Source organism: Sinocyclocheilus rhinocerous, unplaced genomic scaffold (assembly GCF_001515625.1).
Source record: "Sinocyclocheilus rhinocerous isolate Xijiao unplaced genomic scaffold, SAMN03320098_v1.1 scaffold481, whole genome shotgun sequence".
NCBI classification, from domain to species: domain Eukaryota; kingdom Metazoa; phylum Chordata; class Actinopteri; order Cypriniformes; family Cyprinidae; genus Sinocyclocheilus; species Sinocyclocheilus rhinocerous.
Window position 1 is genome coordinate 417,346 of NW_015657695.1, and position 19,051 is coordinate 436,396.

The window sequence follows — 19,051 nt, forward strand, 5'->3', positions numbered from 1 at the left end:
ATTCCAGATTTTCAAATAGTTGTATCCTATCCTAACAAACCATACATCAATGGAAAGCTTATTTATTCAGCTTTCAGATGATGTGTAGATCTCAATTTCGAAAGATTTACCCTTATGACTGGTTTTGTGGTCCTATTATTTTGGGGTCACATTTAATAACTAACTTTTGAACAGTTGCATGTTTATCTGTACACTTGATAATTACCAATAATGATAAAGTTGAATATTAATATTTCTAAACAATATTGCTTCATTTATTATGTTAGTCTATTTGGGTTAGTTTATACTAATTATAATTATATTTATATAAAGACAGTAGAAATATATGGTATGTCCTCATTTAGATGGCTAAGTGTGTGTGTGTGTGTGTGTGTGTGTGTGTGTGTGTGTGCGCGCGTGTAGACATTGTTCAGCCTGCTGCACCCTGGTTTATACAGAGGTAGTTATGAGTCAGATTTGAGATTAACTCACTACAGATAAAGCTGCCAGAATGTCATAAAGTTTAAAACACAATTCAACCTTTGAAATTGTAATCTACATGCTGTAAAACTGAAACAAGTACAAATCAAATTTTCTTCAGATTAAGGATTCCAAGTAACCAGCATAATAAAAAAGGGGGGCCATAATTCACACAAATGCACCAATGCATGCAAAGAATCAGTTTAGTTTTACAGCCATAATGACTTGATCTGGTGAATCAGAGTTATTAAGCAGAAGAATTTCTTCCTCACCCTTCACAAGCACCTCAGGGTCTTCATCCATTGTCATCTTGCTCTTCTGTGTGATGAGACTTCTCTTCTCCTCAGGAACTCCTGACAGACTGAACAACATGAAACACAACACAGACGTCAACAGTGTGCCTACTGTAACCCAGTAAGTACTGTACAACCCCCTCCCCTAGCCCCCAAAACACACACACACACACACACACATATATATATATGCACACCCATCCCTTGAGGGAAGTTGGGGTCAACATCACACTTCTGCTGCTAAAACAGACCCCAACATAGCACAAAACCACTTCACATATGCAGACATTTCACATCTCACACACAAACATAACGCACACACGCACATCCCTCCACCCTCCACCACCATGGCCAGGCAGGCAGAGCTTTATCGGTCTGGCAGCCAGGGAAAAGACTGAAAATAAACGTGACTAAGAGACGCCAAGGACACTCGCACGCAAAGAGAGAACTAGGAAGAGCTTAGGAGAACAAGAGTGGTCTAGAGGTACTGACAAGAAAATAGTTGTCAAATAGTCATCACTAAAGTTCACAGGGCCTGGGACAAAAATGTCATGGGTGGGTCCACATTCCCTCAGGGCTCAATAAATATGCACTATACTATAAAGGACCTTAGTAGGACACTCCTCATCATTTTAGACTTTCTTTGGGAATTTTTGCCCATTCATCCAGCAGAGCATTTGTGAGGTCAAGCACTTATGTTGGAGAAGGCCTTGCAATGTGTTCAATGGGGTTGAGGTCAGGGCTCACAGTCAAGTTCTTTCACACCAAACTCATCCAACCATGTTTTTATGGACCTTGCTTTGTGACCTAGGGCACAGTCATGCTGGAATAGAAAAGGCCTTCCCCAAACTCTTCCCACAAATTTGGAAGCATTGCTCAAAATATCTTGGTAGATTTTCCTTCACTTGAAGTTAGAAGCCTAGCCCCTGAAAAATAGCCCATTCCATTATCCCTCTTTCAACAAACTTTACAATTGTCAAAATGCTGTCAGACAGGGAACGTTTTCCTAGCGTCCATCATTAGACTGCCAGAGAAGCCAGATTTGTCACTTCACAGCACAAGTTTCCACTGCTCCAGAGTCCAGTGGTGGCGCGCTTTACACCACTCCATTTGACGCTTGGCATTGTACTAATTGATTTGAGGCTTGCATGCAGTTGCTCGGCCATGGAAACCAATTCCATGGGGCTCCCGCCGCACAGTTTTTGCGCAGGTATTATTGCCAGTAGAAGTTTGGTACTCCTCAGCTATCGAATCGCAACTTTTACGTGCCATGCGCCTCAGCGCTCTGTGACTTTACGTGGTCTTCTGCTTCACGGCTGAATTGCTGCTGTTCCTAAACACTTTCACTTTCCAATAATACCATTTACAGTTGGAATGTTCAGCAGGGATGAAATTTCACAAATTGCTGAGGTTGTTTCTTGCAAGAAACAACTCATGTCATCATCAACATGGATAAAAATCAAGGTGTCAGTGAATGGCTAATTGTACACCTGGACTAAAAGACTTGTTAAGAACAGAATAACAGCTTGTAATGAGCAGGTAAAAGATTAGTCAGAGGACGTCATTAGCTAACAAATGATAGATGTTTTGGGGAATGCTGGGAGCACAAGTACCTTGAAGTAGACAGTGATGGATGGATAATCACTCTGATAACATTGGCACACACTTCGGGCTGCAAAGGAGGAACTGAATGTGACAGTGTCGGTTAATCAAACGAGACATTCCCGAATCTCCTGTTATCTGAAGTCAGAACTTCATTTGGCACTAATTATCTGGACTTGCTAGTTTCTCACCCAAATTAGCCATTTGTTAAGTCAATTAAATGGAGAGTCCTCAAAACTCATTTCCTCATGCTGATGCTCTGGAAAAACATCATGGTTTGTAACCAGAGATCATGATCATTGACTGGCCCAGTGTCTCTAATGGAAGAGCCCGATCTCTCACACACACACACACACACACACACACACAATGTATGTGTACTTATATTAATATTTTGGACAATATCAATAAGCTTATTTTCATGATATGACCGATAACAAAATGCTGAACAAGCTAAATCAAGCAAACATCAACTGTTTTAAATGCTACATGTGAATTTAGGCATCACAACATTTTAATGTACAATATGTAAAATTGCTGTTCATTTTGAGTTTTGCTCAAGATTTAACTGTGTTATTAACTGTTATCGTTAAATGCTGACAAATGTCATTTAAATTTAAGAATACAATATGAATATGTACAATTAAATATCTGCTCTGCATTCTGGCTCCAGACTTTCTAAAGCTGTATTTTGAAGCCTGCCAATCTGGTCTAAGAGTATGTTGCCTCTTCATTGACCTCAGATACGATAGCGGTGTCTGAATATTTTTGTGTTCTTTGAATATCTTGAACCCTATCAGTGTTCTGTACATTTATTTACAGGTCTGTTTACAAGTGTATGCGTGTAATGGAGATGCAGTGGTAGATCCCTGTGGATTTGCATCACTCTCTAATTTAAGTTGAAGCTCAGACGGAGTCAAGAGTTTACAGACATCCATCAGAAAGAGAGAGAGAGAGAGAGAGAATGAGGGAAAGAGGCAGGCAGCACAAAAAGAGGAAGCCTCCGATCGCAGGAGCTGTGAGGGCTGGAATCAGCCAGTCAGAACCTGCCAGAACCGGTTCGTGGATCAGAGCAGAATCAAGATCAACAATCCGGTTTTAACAAAAAAACTTCTCTGTCCTGCAGGCATGAGAACAACCCTCATCCTAATCTAGACAGCATTAACACACACTGATAAAATGAGCCGAGGTCTATCTCTGCTAGAGGCCCCTGGAATGAGACCAGCGTGCAGATACGGACAAACATGCTCTGCTATATAGAGACTTTAGAGGGCAGTAAGATATCTTATGGATGGATATAGGGTATAAAAGTGGAGATGAGCTTTATGACTCATGTCTCGGGGGGCTAGAACTGTTTTACTATCTGTCTAGACTAAAAATGTTTTTTATAAATATGGAGTTGAGAGAGGTCTGTGATGGTGACCTAGAAGGACAGATATTTTGGTGCTAAACAGAAAAACCGGAGCAGCAGGCGATGACTGATCCAGGTCGGCGCACGCCTCATTTCACTTAAAGGCTATAGAGAGATATGAAACACTGACTCATCAGATTATCTCTTACCTCTGTTCAGGACATGACAGTACAGGAGCCTGTAATACTCAACACAGAGTGTGCACTACAAAATAGGAACTCACAATCCAAGGCCTGTTTCCAACAGCAAGCACATGCATCGGCACTGCAACATAACTCCAAAAGCAGACTCACAATATGCACTGGAAATGTTTTTGCTACATAAGAGCTGTGGCTTCATGTAGAAAATAAAGTGACTTCTGGGTTGTAGCTGAGAATTTAGTTATAGTGGAGAAGATAGATTGATAGATAGATACTAAACTGGTATACTGATTCAGTGCGAAGGCACTGATACCAGTTTAGTATACTAAACTGGTATACTTTAAAGGCTGTTAAATTGGAACAACTAATTTTCAATTCAAAAAGGTAGGATAGGGTGAAATTTTTCATCTCATTTTCATCTGCAACTTCAAAATCGCCCAACATCGTTGTTTTACCTTTTTTTGTAAAGGGCGCTTGACTGGTCTTTGTATGTTTGCTTTGTAAACACTGGGTTGGTGCTTCCGTCTACGTCACCACCACTTTCCAACGTGATTACGTAATGCGTGAGGTCGAGCTAGTGCAAGATGAGCATTTGTGGTTAAAAAGTATAGAATTATTTTTATTTTATTTTGTTTTTAGAAAATGACCGATCGTTTCGCTAGAGAAGACCCTTATTCCTCAGCTGGGATCGTGAGCCCTTTGAAGCTGCACTGAAACTGCAATTTGGACCTTCAATCCGTTGGTCCCTGTTGAATTCCACTATATGGAGAAAAATCCTGCAAAAATCCTTTTACTCAAAAACCTTAATTTCTTTTCAACTGAAGAAAGATCAGGAAATCAGTGGAAGTGAACTAAGCATTTAATGTTAAGAAATGTGCAAAGTTGTACTCCAAATAAAACGTTTAATTATAATTTTTCTATCAGTAAGTATCGAGTGATATGTCAGTAAATATGTTAATAGAATTGAACTATACTTGATACATAAATGTATTTTAAATATATTTCTTTTTAGAACCAGAGATAAAGCAATGGACAGATTAATAGATAGAACGACAGATGGGGAAAAACAATAGACAGATAACTTAAGATAAGAACTATACCATATCCAACTTAAGACGCCTACACACTAAATAATGGCTCTTGATAACAGAATGGTTTCTAATGAGGCTGAAGAACCTTTGTTAAAAGTGCAGGCATGAACGCAAAACCTTGTTATCTACCTTTTCTCTGGGAAAATAGTTAGTGGCTAAAGAAAGCAATAAGAAAGGCAGGAAGTGAGGGTTACAGTAGCTGGCCTTTGGCTGTCTAAACAGCGGTGCCCTTCTGAGTGAATGAACCACTCTAGATCAATATAAGCACCTTGGACCCCAGAAGCCAGATAACATGTAACACAATTATGTCGTCGATTACCTAATAATACCAACTCCCGATCAACATGAAGCAGGTCACGTCTCATTCAAAAGTATACGTATATACGCAATAGTGAACACACACACACACACACATGTGTCAGTGCAGTTATTGTGTGTCTGAACTTGAAATGCCACACCTACACGCGAAGGCACTGATAAAGCACAGGGTTTGGCGTGGTGTGACTGTTTGATCCATTATATAGGATAAGAGTGGTGCACCGTGATATCAGCATGGCATTAAGCCAAACCTTTGTGCTCTGACTCGACCATCCTGTCAGCTGAATGAGGGTGAAGAAACTAATACTTGCTCTATCCAAAAAGGCATGCAATGAATGAGCCGTTGCCATTCCGACTGAAAAGTCAGTGGTTTTAAACGATGATAATAATACCAACTCCCGATCAACATGAAGCAGGTCACGTCTCATTCAAAAGTATACGTATATACGCAATAGTGAACACACACACACACACACATGTGTCAGTGCAGTTATTGTGTGTCTGAACTTGAAATGCCACACCTACACGCGAAGGCACTGATAAAGCACAGGGTTTGGCGTGGTGTGACTGTTTGATCCATTGTAAAGGATAAGAGTGGCGCACAGTGACATCAGCAGGGCAGTACGCCAACCCTTTGCACCCTGACTCTGCCTTTCCTGTCAGCTGAATGAGGGTGAAGAAACTAATACTTGCTCTATCCAAAAAGGCATGCAATGAATGAGCCGTTGCCATTCCGACTGAAAAGTCAGTGGTTTTAAACGATGATGCGATCGTTTTTAAACTATTAATGTGTATCATGATGAAATTATCATGAATGTTTACAGAGTGTGTGGATATGTTTGCCCAAATTAATATTTTATTGCTCAGACACTGATCTGTGATTGCTTAAGAGACTTTATGGAATTCTCATTTGCGTTTCATATAAGTATCAACTTTGTCCCAGATGTTACTCCTACAATTAATTTGGAGACATAAAAATGTAACTGTAGAACTATAAAATGTATGTGAACAGCACAGCTCAAATACTGTAATTCAGTATGGGTTGAATTTAAATTCAAAGCGATATTCATATAAAAAATTTCCATGATGTGAATAAAATTTGCAAAATGCTAGAAAAAAAGGATATGCTCACTTGAGGCAGATACAGTTTTTATTTAGGAAGAAGACATGCATAAACTACAATAGAAACATACCAAATAAATTCCTAGGTAAAGTCACTAAACGTGACTAAACAATTTGCATCTTAATTTTTCCTATCAAAATGATTGGCTCATTCACTGTTGCTCTCTAAAGTATTTACTGTCAGTCACTTATTGTGCTCCAAAACATAATTAATTCATCACATTTAATAAAAGAGTGGCTTCCCCAGTGTATACCACTTCCATTTCTATTTTGTGCCAATTTCCCTCCATTTCTATAATGTTCACATTTCCTAAGAAATGTTTAACACCATTTTAGCAGAAAATAACTTGGATGAAAACATATCTATTGCTAAGATCTGTTATTTAAAAAAAATGTCCATTTGCTTTCTATTTAAACTTGTGTAAGAGAATCAACTGGGACATTTAGAGGTCTAATTTGTCATTTTCTTTCCGATGTGAGACTGAAGATTGAAGTTTATAGCCAGATTTGTGTTGTGTGATCGTGTGAGTGAGTATGTGTTAGATGTGGAGGCGTGTTTGAAGTTTATGTCTGGAAACTGTAAAGTAGAGGTTTATTCAATAGTCACAGCTGGAACGCAGGTTTGGACTGGTGTAGTGGATCTGTAAAGAGGTGAGGGTTGTGAGATAAGTGTGTGTGTGTGTGTGTGTGTGTGTGTCTACAAGGTTTCCACGGCTGTCCAATCAAACCCATCCCAATCCTACCCACTGCTGCCCACTCTTTTCCCAGAGTCCACAGCAGTGGCCCCCAAGAGGGGCCTGCGAGTCGACTTCCTGTAAGAGGGAGAGCAGAGCAGGAAGCAATTTGTCACACAGGATTAAACGACAGGAATAATAAAAGGAGGAGAGGAAAATGAATGCGCCTTTCTCCAAATCTAGACATGGAAGCCTTGAGGGAGAAACAGCAAGAGAGAAATACAAATAAATGGAAATATAAGATAAAGCAGCCTAGACAAAATATTAAATAAACCAAACTGTCAGTCAAGTGGGATGTTGACTTTGCTGACACATGGATAGAGACATGGACATCAATTCGACTCATAAGATGGTTAAAGAAATTGAGAGAGAGGAAGAAAGAACAGGAAGGACGATTTAGAAGGGAAAGTGGAAAGCGCTGCAGAAAATTTAGCTGTTGTTTGGTGAGAGATGTAAAATGCAACACCCTGAGCACTGATTTGATGAGGGGAAGAAAGGAAAATAAGCAAATTGTGCTTGTTTACGGAAGTGAAAGCAAATTCACCCTGAGAAACCTATGCAGTCCAGATGCAAAACCTTCTCTCTCCTTACTTTACAAGTACAAAACTGTGCCTGGACATTGAGAGTCTCAAACTAAAATGACCTGGAAACCAGTTGAGTAACTGACATCCTTTTATAAGCACAATTACAATACACAAAGTTATTTTAATAGTTTGGGGTCAGTAAGAAACATTTAAAATAACAATTAACGCTTGTATTCAAGGATGCATTAAATTGATCAAAAGTGACAGTAAAGAAATTTATGTTAGAATAGATTTCTATTTCTAATTAATGCTGTTTTTTTAACTTCCTATTAATCAAAGAATCCTGATGAAATGTCACAGTTTCAGCAAAAGTATTAAGCAACACAACCCATGTCAACCCTGATAATATTAAGAAATGTTTCTTGAGCAGCAAATCAGCGTACATTTGCCATCACAGGAATAAAATGCATTTTAAAATATTTAAAATAGAAAACAATTATTTTAAATTGTAACAATATTTCATAATATAACCATTTTTTATGTATTTTTGATCAAAGCATGAGAGACTTCTTTCAAAAACATCAACAAAATCTTACTACAAACTTACTGTATAAAGAATAAAAATACATAGAAGTCAATTCACATAAGTGTATTTCAGTTAGATGTGGTGCAGTTGTGCAGCATATGACAAAAAAATAAAAAAATAGAATAATATTAAAAGCCGAAGAAGACTGATTTGAAGATTTAAGGATAAAGGCGTGAGGTGGCCGTATGAAACCATTTTGTGGTTGGAGACGTGAATTGAAATGTTTTGTATGTTTTCAGTGGAATAGCGTCATGGAACTGGAAACTCTGGTTGGTAATACTGCCAGGCAAAATGGTTAATATGAAGGCAAAGTAGCACTGTGTGTGTAACCCTCCCTCTCTGACGCTCTCGGTGGCATAAGCTCACTAACCCAAACCAGCTGTGTGGCCCACACTGACAGGAAACTGATAAAAGAAATGGAGGGATGGAGGAAAGGTAAAAAGAAGGGAAACATTTTATGTGTTCCTCCATAAATGTCTGCTGAATAAAGGAGATTCTTTTGTGTGTAACTTTTACTGCCAATTCCATGTGACTTACAGTAACAGACATCAATAGCCTGATTAATCAATGGTTAACACAATCATGATAAAAGCTAATATAACCCAGTTATCCATTATACACACACACACACACACACACTCTCTAGATTGAAATAAATGATTGGTTTGTTACAGGAACACAATATCAGTTTTAGGCAGCTAGCCTGTGAAAAAAAAGGCTAACTGCTAACTCCCCCATTGTCATAGCATTATTAAGACATGACAAACAAAAAAGAAGTAGGCATTCTTCATTCTTTGTTACACTGAGTGCATACTTCTCTCTGTAGTACACTTAATCTCTATAGCATTATTCTCTATAGTACACTTGTGGTATGTTGAACTGTAGTCAATAGATGATTGATTTTAATCCAGTTAAAATGAAGTGCTGCTTGTTTATTAACTAAATAAGCAATGTCCTTGTTGGAAGGCCTGTGCACACTTGACCACATGTGTATATATGTATGCACACTTAGCAATGTTGGAAAGCAAAATTATCCATAAAAGAAAGTAAATGTGAAAAAAAGCCCTCTGGGGACATTCTGGAATGCCCTCATTTTATTCTAAAAAGTTTTCTTTCAGGGTTTCTAGTAATTATATATTTATTTATTTGGGTTATTTTCTAGTAATTATAATTATTAATTATAATAGTTTAATTAAAGTTATTTTTAGACAGCTAAGTAAAGTGTGTGTGTGTGTGTACCTGTTTTTCTATTCTGGTGGGGACTTAACCACAAGGATAGCAAACCAGACATGTGTGTGTGTGTTTGTGTGTGTGTAAATCTGCTCAACATGCACGGTCACATTTCACCACACAAAGCATCCAAAAAAGGTTCAATTTACTCATGTGAAAATTAAAATGTAAAAATTACAAAACAATGATTTACAATCTTTATTAAAGGGGTCATGAACTGACTTTGTTTTTTATTTTATACTGTACTCTGAGGTCCACTTAAAAAAAAAACATCATAATTTAGAAGTAACAAGCTATTTTCTGTCCTGTTTTAACCCCCTTCATCTAAACGCTCTGTTTGAATAGGTGTGGTGGATTGTAGACTCAGAAGTAAACGCCACTGCTGCTAACAGTTGTGTATGTTTGACAGTCTACATCCTTCACAGATGGACGCTGCTGTGATTTAGGTTAAAAACGCATCAATACTCAGTACATATCAAACGATCTGTAATAACAGACAAAGCAGTAGTGACCACTAATGAAAACAGTTACATACACTTGTGTGTTGCGACATTACTGTCAGATCCAATATAGTCGGCACTGCATCGTCTTTCAGTTTCAATCTTTCTGAAAATCCCACATCGAATTGTGCCTTGTTTGAGTTCTTACTGACGCGGTCTGGATATTTATTAAAAATAAAGTTAATTCACTATTTCCTAACGTTGGGATCAAGAAGGAAGGCAATGCAATGCAATGGCACTGCACAGCATCTTGTTGTCTTCAGATCATCTTTATCGTTTGGTTTCTGTGTAGACCTGCGCGTTCGCCTCTCTCATAAAAACCACATGCATGAACCGGTGGGCGGGGCCAAACAGGCAGTGATGTCGAGGAGTTGATCTTCTTCTGCGGAGGCGGTGCTTATCCACATTATTACATCAGAGTCGTACATTTCACAAGCTATTGTTTTGGCAGACAGCCTTCAATATAAGCTGTTTTTAGACTAACGAGAAAGATTTGAGTTCTGAAACTTACAGGATGTTTTATAGTACAATGACCTCTTATATGTCAAAAGATCAAGGGAATTTTGTTTTCTCATAGGGCTGGGCGATATAGCTAGAAATGTATCATCGATATAATGTTTCATATTGTTCGGTATCGATAATTATTGACATTTGTTATAACCTTTTTTAAAACAAAGAGCAATAGAAATTTTTTTTACATTTAACCACTGTATTTTTAAATTAACCCAATTTATTGAGACAAACAAATATTTTTTTGTTTTAACAGTCAAACACAAAATAAAAATTAAACAAATATATAATTTCTAATGTTTTATATGCAAATTAAATAGGTCTTAAGGAAACGTTTGGCTTGTTTCCCGAGGCCACAGGAGGGCGCAATGAGCAAAATAATGCAACGCATTAAATTCAATTAAATTAGCAAAATAATTAAATTGTCAACGCAAGAAATAACCGTCTATAAAAAACGTGCATTACGTATAAATTATCTCATATAAATCAAATATAATTTCGTAAATTGCATAAACAATTATGTACAGAACAGCATCATGTATTTGCTTAATACAAAGAGCCGAAGCGCCAATCAAATGCCAATGTTTATTTTAAATTCGACTTATATAAAAAAAATTTATTCACAATCTCCTCATCACAGGCAGGCACAGCACTCAATTCAGCATGTGTTCGTGTTTGTGTGTGCTGTCTGCTTCACTCATAGCATGTGCCTATATTGTGCACTATATATCGAACATTTTTTCTATCATTATCGAAGAAGGTGTACCGTCGATAAATATCGATACCGTTTTATCGCCCAGGCCTAGTTTCTCAGTTCATGACCCCTTTAAAAAATAGGTTAAAAAATATTTCAGTCAACAACAACAGACTTTAACAATGAAAGTCCAAGCGCTCAGCTGTTAAAACGTGGGAAACACATTAGCACCAAGTTGTGACCTGTCAGGTTGACCCATTAATGGACTGACAGCTGGCAACAGGAGAAAGCCAAAAATGAGCAAAATGCTCTTTTGTTTGAGATTTTTTAAAAAGACAGGAGGAAATAAACCAAGAGCGACAGATACAAAGACAATGCTTTCTTTCAGATATGGTGACTGAGGACAGTATGATGGAGTGAGTATTTCTGACCTCTGCTAAAAATAATACAGTTTACTCAAGAATACTGCCAAGACATTCCACATCCAGGCAGTCGAGGATGACAGCACGTGTGTGTCTAATCCGTGATGAGACAGAGCGACCTCTACATGCGATAAAAAAGACTGAGTCGCCGTCTGGCTAGGGCTGGGTATCGAGTTCGATACTTTTTAGGCACCGACCGAATTGCCTCGATACCATCGAGTATCAAAAAACGTCTCGTCGTTCGGTACCAAATTTCGATACCTAAGGGGTTAATCTCATCAGCGTCAGTGAGCCAATAAGCCTGCAGCACTAGCCGGTGTGTTCGACTAGAAGAGGTGCGGCGCAGATCGATCATCCGCGAGAGCGATTCGAAAGCGCACGGAGCAGTCTGCTCTCTTTAGCTCTCGTGGTACTGTAATACACCGATCGGTCTGCACAGTCAGTCCGCGTCAAGTCGAACACACCCAGAGAGTGGCGTACACACGTCAGGCTGTAGTGTGAATGCGTCCCAGCCCCCTTAGATGTAAGGCTACGCAAGCGCTTATTCCGATAGAAAACACTGTATCGGTTTCCATTTTTGTTTGCTTGGGTGGCAATATTAGATCTATTATATTAATAGGGAAGGGGGCCCAAAAATGTGTTTTTCCTACGTCACTAAAATAGGTAAATCCGGCCCTGCCATCTAATGTGTGTTTTGGCCATATAATGTTGCTGAAATTAAATATGTTATAACCTCAGAGTCAGAGCAGCGATCATGGAAGAGAGAACACAAGCAGACAGCGCTGGAAGCTGCTAATGCTCATCAGTAAATCAGTGGAAAATGAACAGAAATTATGATTCTGTCTGAGCTATGCGTTTTAAAACAAACACTAACTAGTGTAAATGCAGCCTAACAGATGTGTAAACTGAAGACTATTTGAGCTTTATTAAAACTATTTTGCACTGATTTATTGTGTTGGTTACATTTTGTTCCTTTGTGCAGTGGCTCAGGAGATGAGTCTTTGAGTTTGTATAAACATCAACAAGCTTTTTGTGAGTGTGCTTGATTCTTTGTGCTGTGACACACCCAACGCTGACATACAGTAGTCAGGCTAGCTCACATACCATTATCTTACAAGTGGCTGTATAACAAGTGTGTACATTTAAAAAAAAATGCTGTTCTTTTCAACTTTCTATTCATCAAAGAATCCTGAAAAAGCATGCAACACGGTTTCCACAAGAATATGAAGCAGCACAACTGTTTTCAAAATTTACAATAATAAAAAATGTCTCTTGTGCACTAATCAGCATATTAGAATGATTTCTGAAGAATCATGTGACACTTAAGGCTGGAGTAAAGGCATTTTTAAAAAACTGATGTATATTATATTTGTAAATATGTTTAAACAGAAAACACTTATTTAAAAAATCATACTTTATTTAATATGTTATATTATATATGTAATAATATTTCACAATATTAATGATTTACTGCATTTTTGATAAAATATATGTAGCCTTGGTGAGCATAAGAACTAGTTCTGTATGCTATTTATATCAAAATGAGATGGTATTACCATCTGATACAATCCCTGTACCGCCACAGTACTTTTTTGTAAGGATATGTACTGTATGCACTGACAAATCTATCTGTCCAGGTTGTGAGGGAGATGTAGGACAGGTACACACACACACACACACACCCTATTAAACATCATTAATGGCTGAACTCACCAGGGTGTGCCGTTGGCTGTGCAAGTGGGCTGAGACAGAGTGACCTCTAGTTGCCCCTGTAAAAGAGAAAGGACAGAACACATGGGCATCTGGCAGGTATTGATCTCTCACTTCCCTTCCAGTAAACTCTGCTAGATATTCTCGAAGGATGTGCAGTACATGAAGAACATTCAGTCTCTTTCACTTCCTTTGTTTCGATATGTTCAACACGCATCATATGGTTCTATTTAGTACTTTAGTTTGGGGTTGCCATAATACCAGAATTTCAGTGGTCGATACCAACTGTAAAAAATGCTTCTACAGTAAACGCCTGTTAATTGGTTAGCTGTAAGTTACATTACCATATATGGTGAAAAACTGTAAATGGTTTAGCATCACACTGTATATAACACTGTTGTAGAATTCTGTCAAATGTATGGTTTTTGCAAGCAAAAACTATGAATTACTGTATAATATAGTGTGAGTGACACAAGTTAGTCTCTTCCTTTGTGCCATCAGTAATGCACATCAGGGTGTTTTGTATTACATTTTCTATATACAGTACATTAGTTAATATTTTTGCATTATTTTAGTGTCATATGTGTTTCCCTTAAACATTAAATGAACAAAAAGCCACATTCTGTTAACATTCCAGGTGGAAAAAAAATAGGTTGGTCATGAAACAGCTGGTCTTTAATTATGAGTCATTATAAATAATTATGGCTTGGCATTACACCAAAAATCTAATGCCAGCATATGGGTGAAAACCTTCAAAGTAACCGTACATTCAACTCCACTGTTGCACAATGTGCTAACAATGGCCTCAAAAACTAGCTGTCTGAGATGTTTTGGCCGTTGACGCCTGCGCAGATGATTGACAGCATGGCGGGCTACGGTTCGAGGGATGTCCGGATTCTTTAGTGCATTCCTCAGGTCTGGTTTCCCCTTCCCCATCTCAGAGCTCATATTAAAGAGGGGAAGACGGAAGGAGAAAAGAGCTTTGGACTGCAGCTGGGGTCCAGGAAAGGTCAACCGGAATGACCTGGAAAGCCTTTGATGTGGCTCAACGTGGCTAACCAAAAGAAAATGTAGCAATTGGTCATAATGGCAGTTAGCCGACTGTATGGTGTTTTATCGTTCATAATTGTCAACTAATGATGAGTTAAGTCATGTAATTTGTATGGTAATTGTCAAACAACTGTACAGATACCTAATCCATGCTGTGAGTCATAGGGTCATTTACTGGATTCTAAAAGTCTCCCTTGGTTAAAGAAAACCCCATGGGTTCTGCAGATGTAAACCGGAACGGTACCAAACTGACCACACTTCCTATTTGCTACATGATACGGAGTCATGTTCTGAAACTACCACATGCACAAACACACAATCACCTAGCAGTCTGATTTTGGATTTCCCATTGTCCTTTATTGTTCTTAAATTAAGCTAGACAAGCCAAGCATCACCATTACTGCTCACGCTTAGGGTTACGTATTTGAACATATTTACATAATTAAACTAGGCCTCCACTATTTGATTTCATATAAGTGGACTTACAATTTCAGTAATTTTCACTTTACTGCACAGTGCTAAAACACAGACATTAACACCCTAGCAATCACACAGCAGAACTAGGGATGGAACGATTACCGGTTTCACGATAAATCACGATAAAATGCCCTGACGGTTAGTATTATCGTTTAAAATTTAATTATCATCAAAACCGTATTTGATTATCGCGATTTTGAAAACTCGCGGTAAATCCTGTCCAGCCAGCATCAGTTTGACGCAGAAGCAGCATGCAATGTTGTTGTTTTTTTGTTTTGTTCTTTGCACGAGACGAAATGGCGGAAGGCAGTGACAGCGCTCGGGAGATTTTTCAGCCATCTAAGAGAACCAAATCGGTGGTCTGGTCGTATTTGGGCTTTTACAAGAGTCCTGAAGGCAATTTAATCGAGGACGGTCACCCTGTCTGCTGATCTTGCAAGAAGAAAGTCGCTGCAAAAGGGGGAAACGCATCAAATTTGCTCAGTCATCTTCGTGACCACCACCCACTGTTATATAGCGAATGCAAGGTAACTTTTACCTCAATACCAAAACTAACTGGGCAAATAATTGGACAAAAAATATTGATTAGAGATTAAATATTTCGTTATCTCACTTGTAATTAACGCAAAGCTTCCGCAAAGAAAAGTTCGCAGCAAGTGGCTTTGAGCCAAGACGAACGAACGTTCAAACTATAAGGTTGACAGTGTGTGTATCAGTTCTTTTTGAACATTTTCATCTAATTTTAACAAAACCGTGATAATATTGATAATCGTGATAACGTTGGTCACTATAACCGTGATATGAAATTTTCATACCGTTACATCCCTAAGCAGAACAACCTAGAAACTCACAACAACCTAGCAACCATTTAGCAATGCACTAATGACAACCCAGAACACCCAAGCAACTGCACAGGAACGTGCTAAAAACAGCCAGAACACCCTAGAAACTGCACAGAATCACGCTAAAAACAAACACATACCATAATATTTAGTCTTTGTTTAATTTTTCTGGATCTTCCGGTGCAACAGCAGACTAATGTATGTCTTGTCTCTGGTGACGTACATTATGTGGGACTTCTACAATCTTAATTGACCCTTGACAAAGAGCTTGACTGACAGGCGATCTGACCTATCATAACACTGAATCCGCCATCTTGTCTGACAAACAAATCACAGGAGAGAATAGATTAACTTCGGTGGACTTAAACTTTAATAATTATGTGTACTGACATCTTTCCGCAATTGAAGTAAAATATGTTCTGATGTTCATACATGTTTATTTCATGCTTTAAGTAAATATGAAAAGACGATCGGTTCACGTGCTGCTTGAACTGAGGTGCAACAGTGATCTGTCACGACACATTAAAGAGCCACATAACGGTATTTATTGTTTGAATTTCTTACAAAATGACAAAATTTGAAAGCTGAGACCTTGTTTCATACCAGAAGTAATCTGCTCTGTCTTGACTGTCGGCATGTTGTCAGTTTCCCCTTTGCTCCGCGATGTATTTTTCACTGCGTGAGAACATGATGTGTAGTGTGACAGCGGCATGGCTTGTCGGACATAGCAACAGTAACTAAGGAGGGCAGTTTTTTAAATATTTATTTTTTGGCATTTTTGCCTTAATTAGAATAGGACAGATCAGAACTGACAGGAAGCGAAGTGAGAGAGAGATAGGAGGCAGGATTGGGAAAGGTCCTTTGAGTCGGGATTCGAACTCGGGACACCTGTAGTGCAACAGCAAGGCTATCGGCGCCGACAGGAGGGCAGTTTTTGTGAAGGGTCAATGCATGTCACAATGCAGAATAAAAGATATGTCGCTACTTCCGTTTCACTGGAACTTTACCATTTTTCAACACTACATTACCAAAAATGTAACATTATTTAGTTTCTTTATAAACCATTTTTGCATTTGAATTTTGCAATTTGGCTAACACTTAGTTACTAGGTCATAAACCAACAAACATACTTCTATGAACAAGTGCACTTAGTAACAGCACCTCTTCTGTAGTACTTGGCAGTGTATTCAAACACACAAACACTTAGCAGTCCCGGGCACTTGACTGCTGCATGCAGATCATAAAATTCGAAATAAGGGCTGTTCTTAGAACTGACAAAGACATGGAGCACTTTTGTGCTCAATCCGTCTACATGCAATACCAACCCAGTTCTGCCCCACCGGACAAACTCTGTCCCGCAGCCAGCACTCAGACCCTTCACACCCACTGGACAGTAAATCCACTGTCCTTCCCTGCGAACAGATCTGATGTCAGCTTTAGTTTCCTCTCTGTTCTACCTGACATGCATGTACTTGAGCCTGAATATTACAATAAAAATTCAGTCATTCTCATGTCAAACCTGTATGACTTTTCATTCTCCATTCACTTTCACTGTATAGACAAAAAAAGATTTTCAAAATATCTTTGAGTTCCACAAAAGAAAGTCAGTCATACAGGACTGGAACGACATGAGGGTGATGGCAGAATTTTCATTTTTGGGTGAACTATCCCTTAAATGACATACATGAGGAAGGGACGAAGAGAAACCAACTTCAGACATAGAGGGAAACATTTCCTGCTTGAACTGTGTTGCTTCTGTCAACACTATTAAACTAAAACACACACAAAGTGAAGCCTCGAATACCTTCTGGGAGGTGATGGCTAAAAAAAACATGTACAAAAGTGTCCTGAAAGATTAGTTGGCTCCTACCGTTTTGCCAGCAATTTTCTTGTGAATGGTCCTGTAGTCAATAAAAGCAGTGTTTCACCATACAGGCAGCGGGCACGCCGCAATTTGCAATAAATACTGTTTATGAGTGGATTCTAGTTAAAGTTGATTTCCAGGAAAATTACAAAGAGGCTCATTTACACAACCATGTATTTCTACCCACTGAGATGACCATCTGACCCGTCAACCGCCCACCCACTGGCAGGCAGTGCCACACTCAGTTCGCCTGCGGGTTCTCATTAATGAAAGGTATGCATTGGCTCTGATTCTGCCCTTAGGTCCAGTGACTCTGTGAGGTTTATCAGAATCGATCCCGGCTGTAAACTGACTCAGTCTGACTCCCCCACATCAGCTGTAACTCTAGCCCCCCTCACCTTGACCTCTTTCACAGACACGCACCTCTATGTGTGTGCGACTAAGTCTGTGCCGCTCTGTGGCATCGTGTTTCAGGGCTCTGGCACGGCCTCGTAGGAACGTTCCGTGCCGGGCTGCGGGCTCCTGAGGGTCATGAGGCTAAAAAGTCACGAAAACGGTTCTTTTCTTACACAAACTCTTTCAAAGAAACAACAAACATTTCATTTGAGTGTGAAGAAATTTTTTTTTGTTTACATTAGTAATTATTTCTTATTTTAGGCCATATCTTTTCTTTGTTTTAAAAGAGTCACCATAATACTCATAAAAATGTCTAGTTTCTAGGTATCGATTACGGCTGAACGATTAATTGCATTTGCGATAATATCGCGATATGAAAAAATGCGATTTTTCAACCGCAGAGGCAGCTAGTCATGTGACACGCGAGAGTAAAGAGGTGTGTTTGACTTGAAGAATGATCTGTGTATGACATCAAAGTACGGCGAGAGAAAGTATAAGGAGACATCCGCTCTCTTATAGCTCTCGCAGTACTTTGACGACACACACCGTCTAAGCAGCGCTGCTTCAAGTCGAACACATCTAAGCAGTCTTCAGAGGAAGCATCAAGTTGGCACGCTACAGTGTTGCCAAGTCCGTGGTTTGCCTCCAAAAACGTGATATTTAGCCCCTGGAGTGCGAATCTTACCAGGGGAACCCCTCCAAAAAAACATGTATTTTACCCCCTGGAATTTTTACCAGTGGACCCCCCTCGAAACACGATTTGGATAGTTTTAGCTTAGTTTTGAGTAGCAATTGAGAGGGTTTTGTTGTAAAAACCTGGCAACCCTGGCACACTACACGTGGAGTAACTGTGTTACGGTGCATTTCATTACTGAAGAATTCGACTGTCCAAAGTTAACAGACAGTGTTTAAAAAGTGCAATCCACATGTTTACATAAGCCTATATGTTTATTACAGTGACTTTGAATTACCTAAATACTGAGTGTGGTAAAGCAACAGATTTGTTTTTATATTTCTGCAATCTACTTTAATTTGTGAGATTTGTTTTATTATTACATGCTTACAAGGCTGAAAGT

At 38.9% G+C, this 19,051-nt stretch overlaps 1 protein-coding gene across 1 annotated transcript in view; it reads right to left on the reverse strand.

The window, feature by feature from the left end:
• Window positions 1-19,051, reverse strand: part of LOC107721484 (pleckstrin homology domain-containing family H member 3-like) — a 42,488-nt gene that overhangs the window by 16,309 nt on the left and 7,128 nt on the right. Inside the window, exons 2-3 of the mRNA XM_016529506.1 lie at window positions 13,350-13,405; window positions 732-820 (exon numbers count right to left, since the gene is read on the reverse strand). Coding sequence (XP_016384992.1) covers window positions 732-820; window positions 13,350-13,405 — 145 coding nt within the window. The remainder of the gene's footprint in view (window positions 1-731; window positions 821-13,349; window positions 13,406-19,051) is intronic.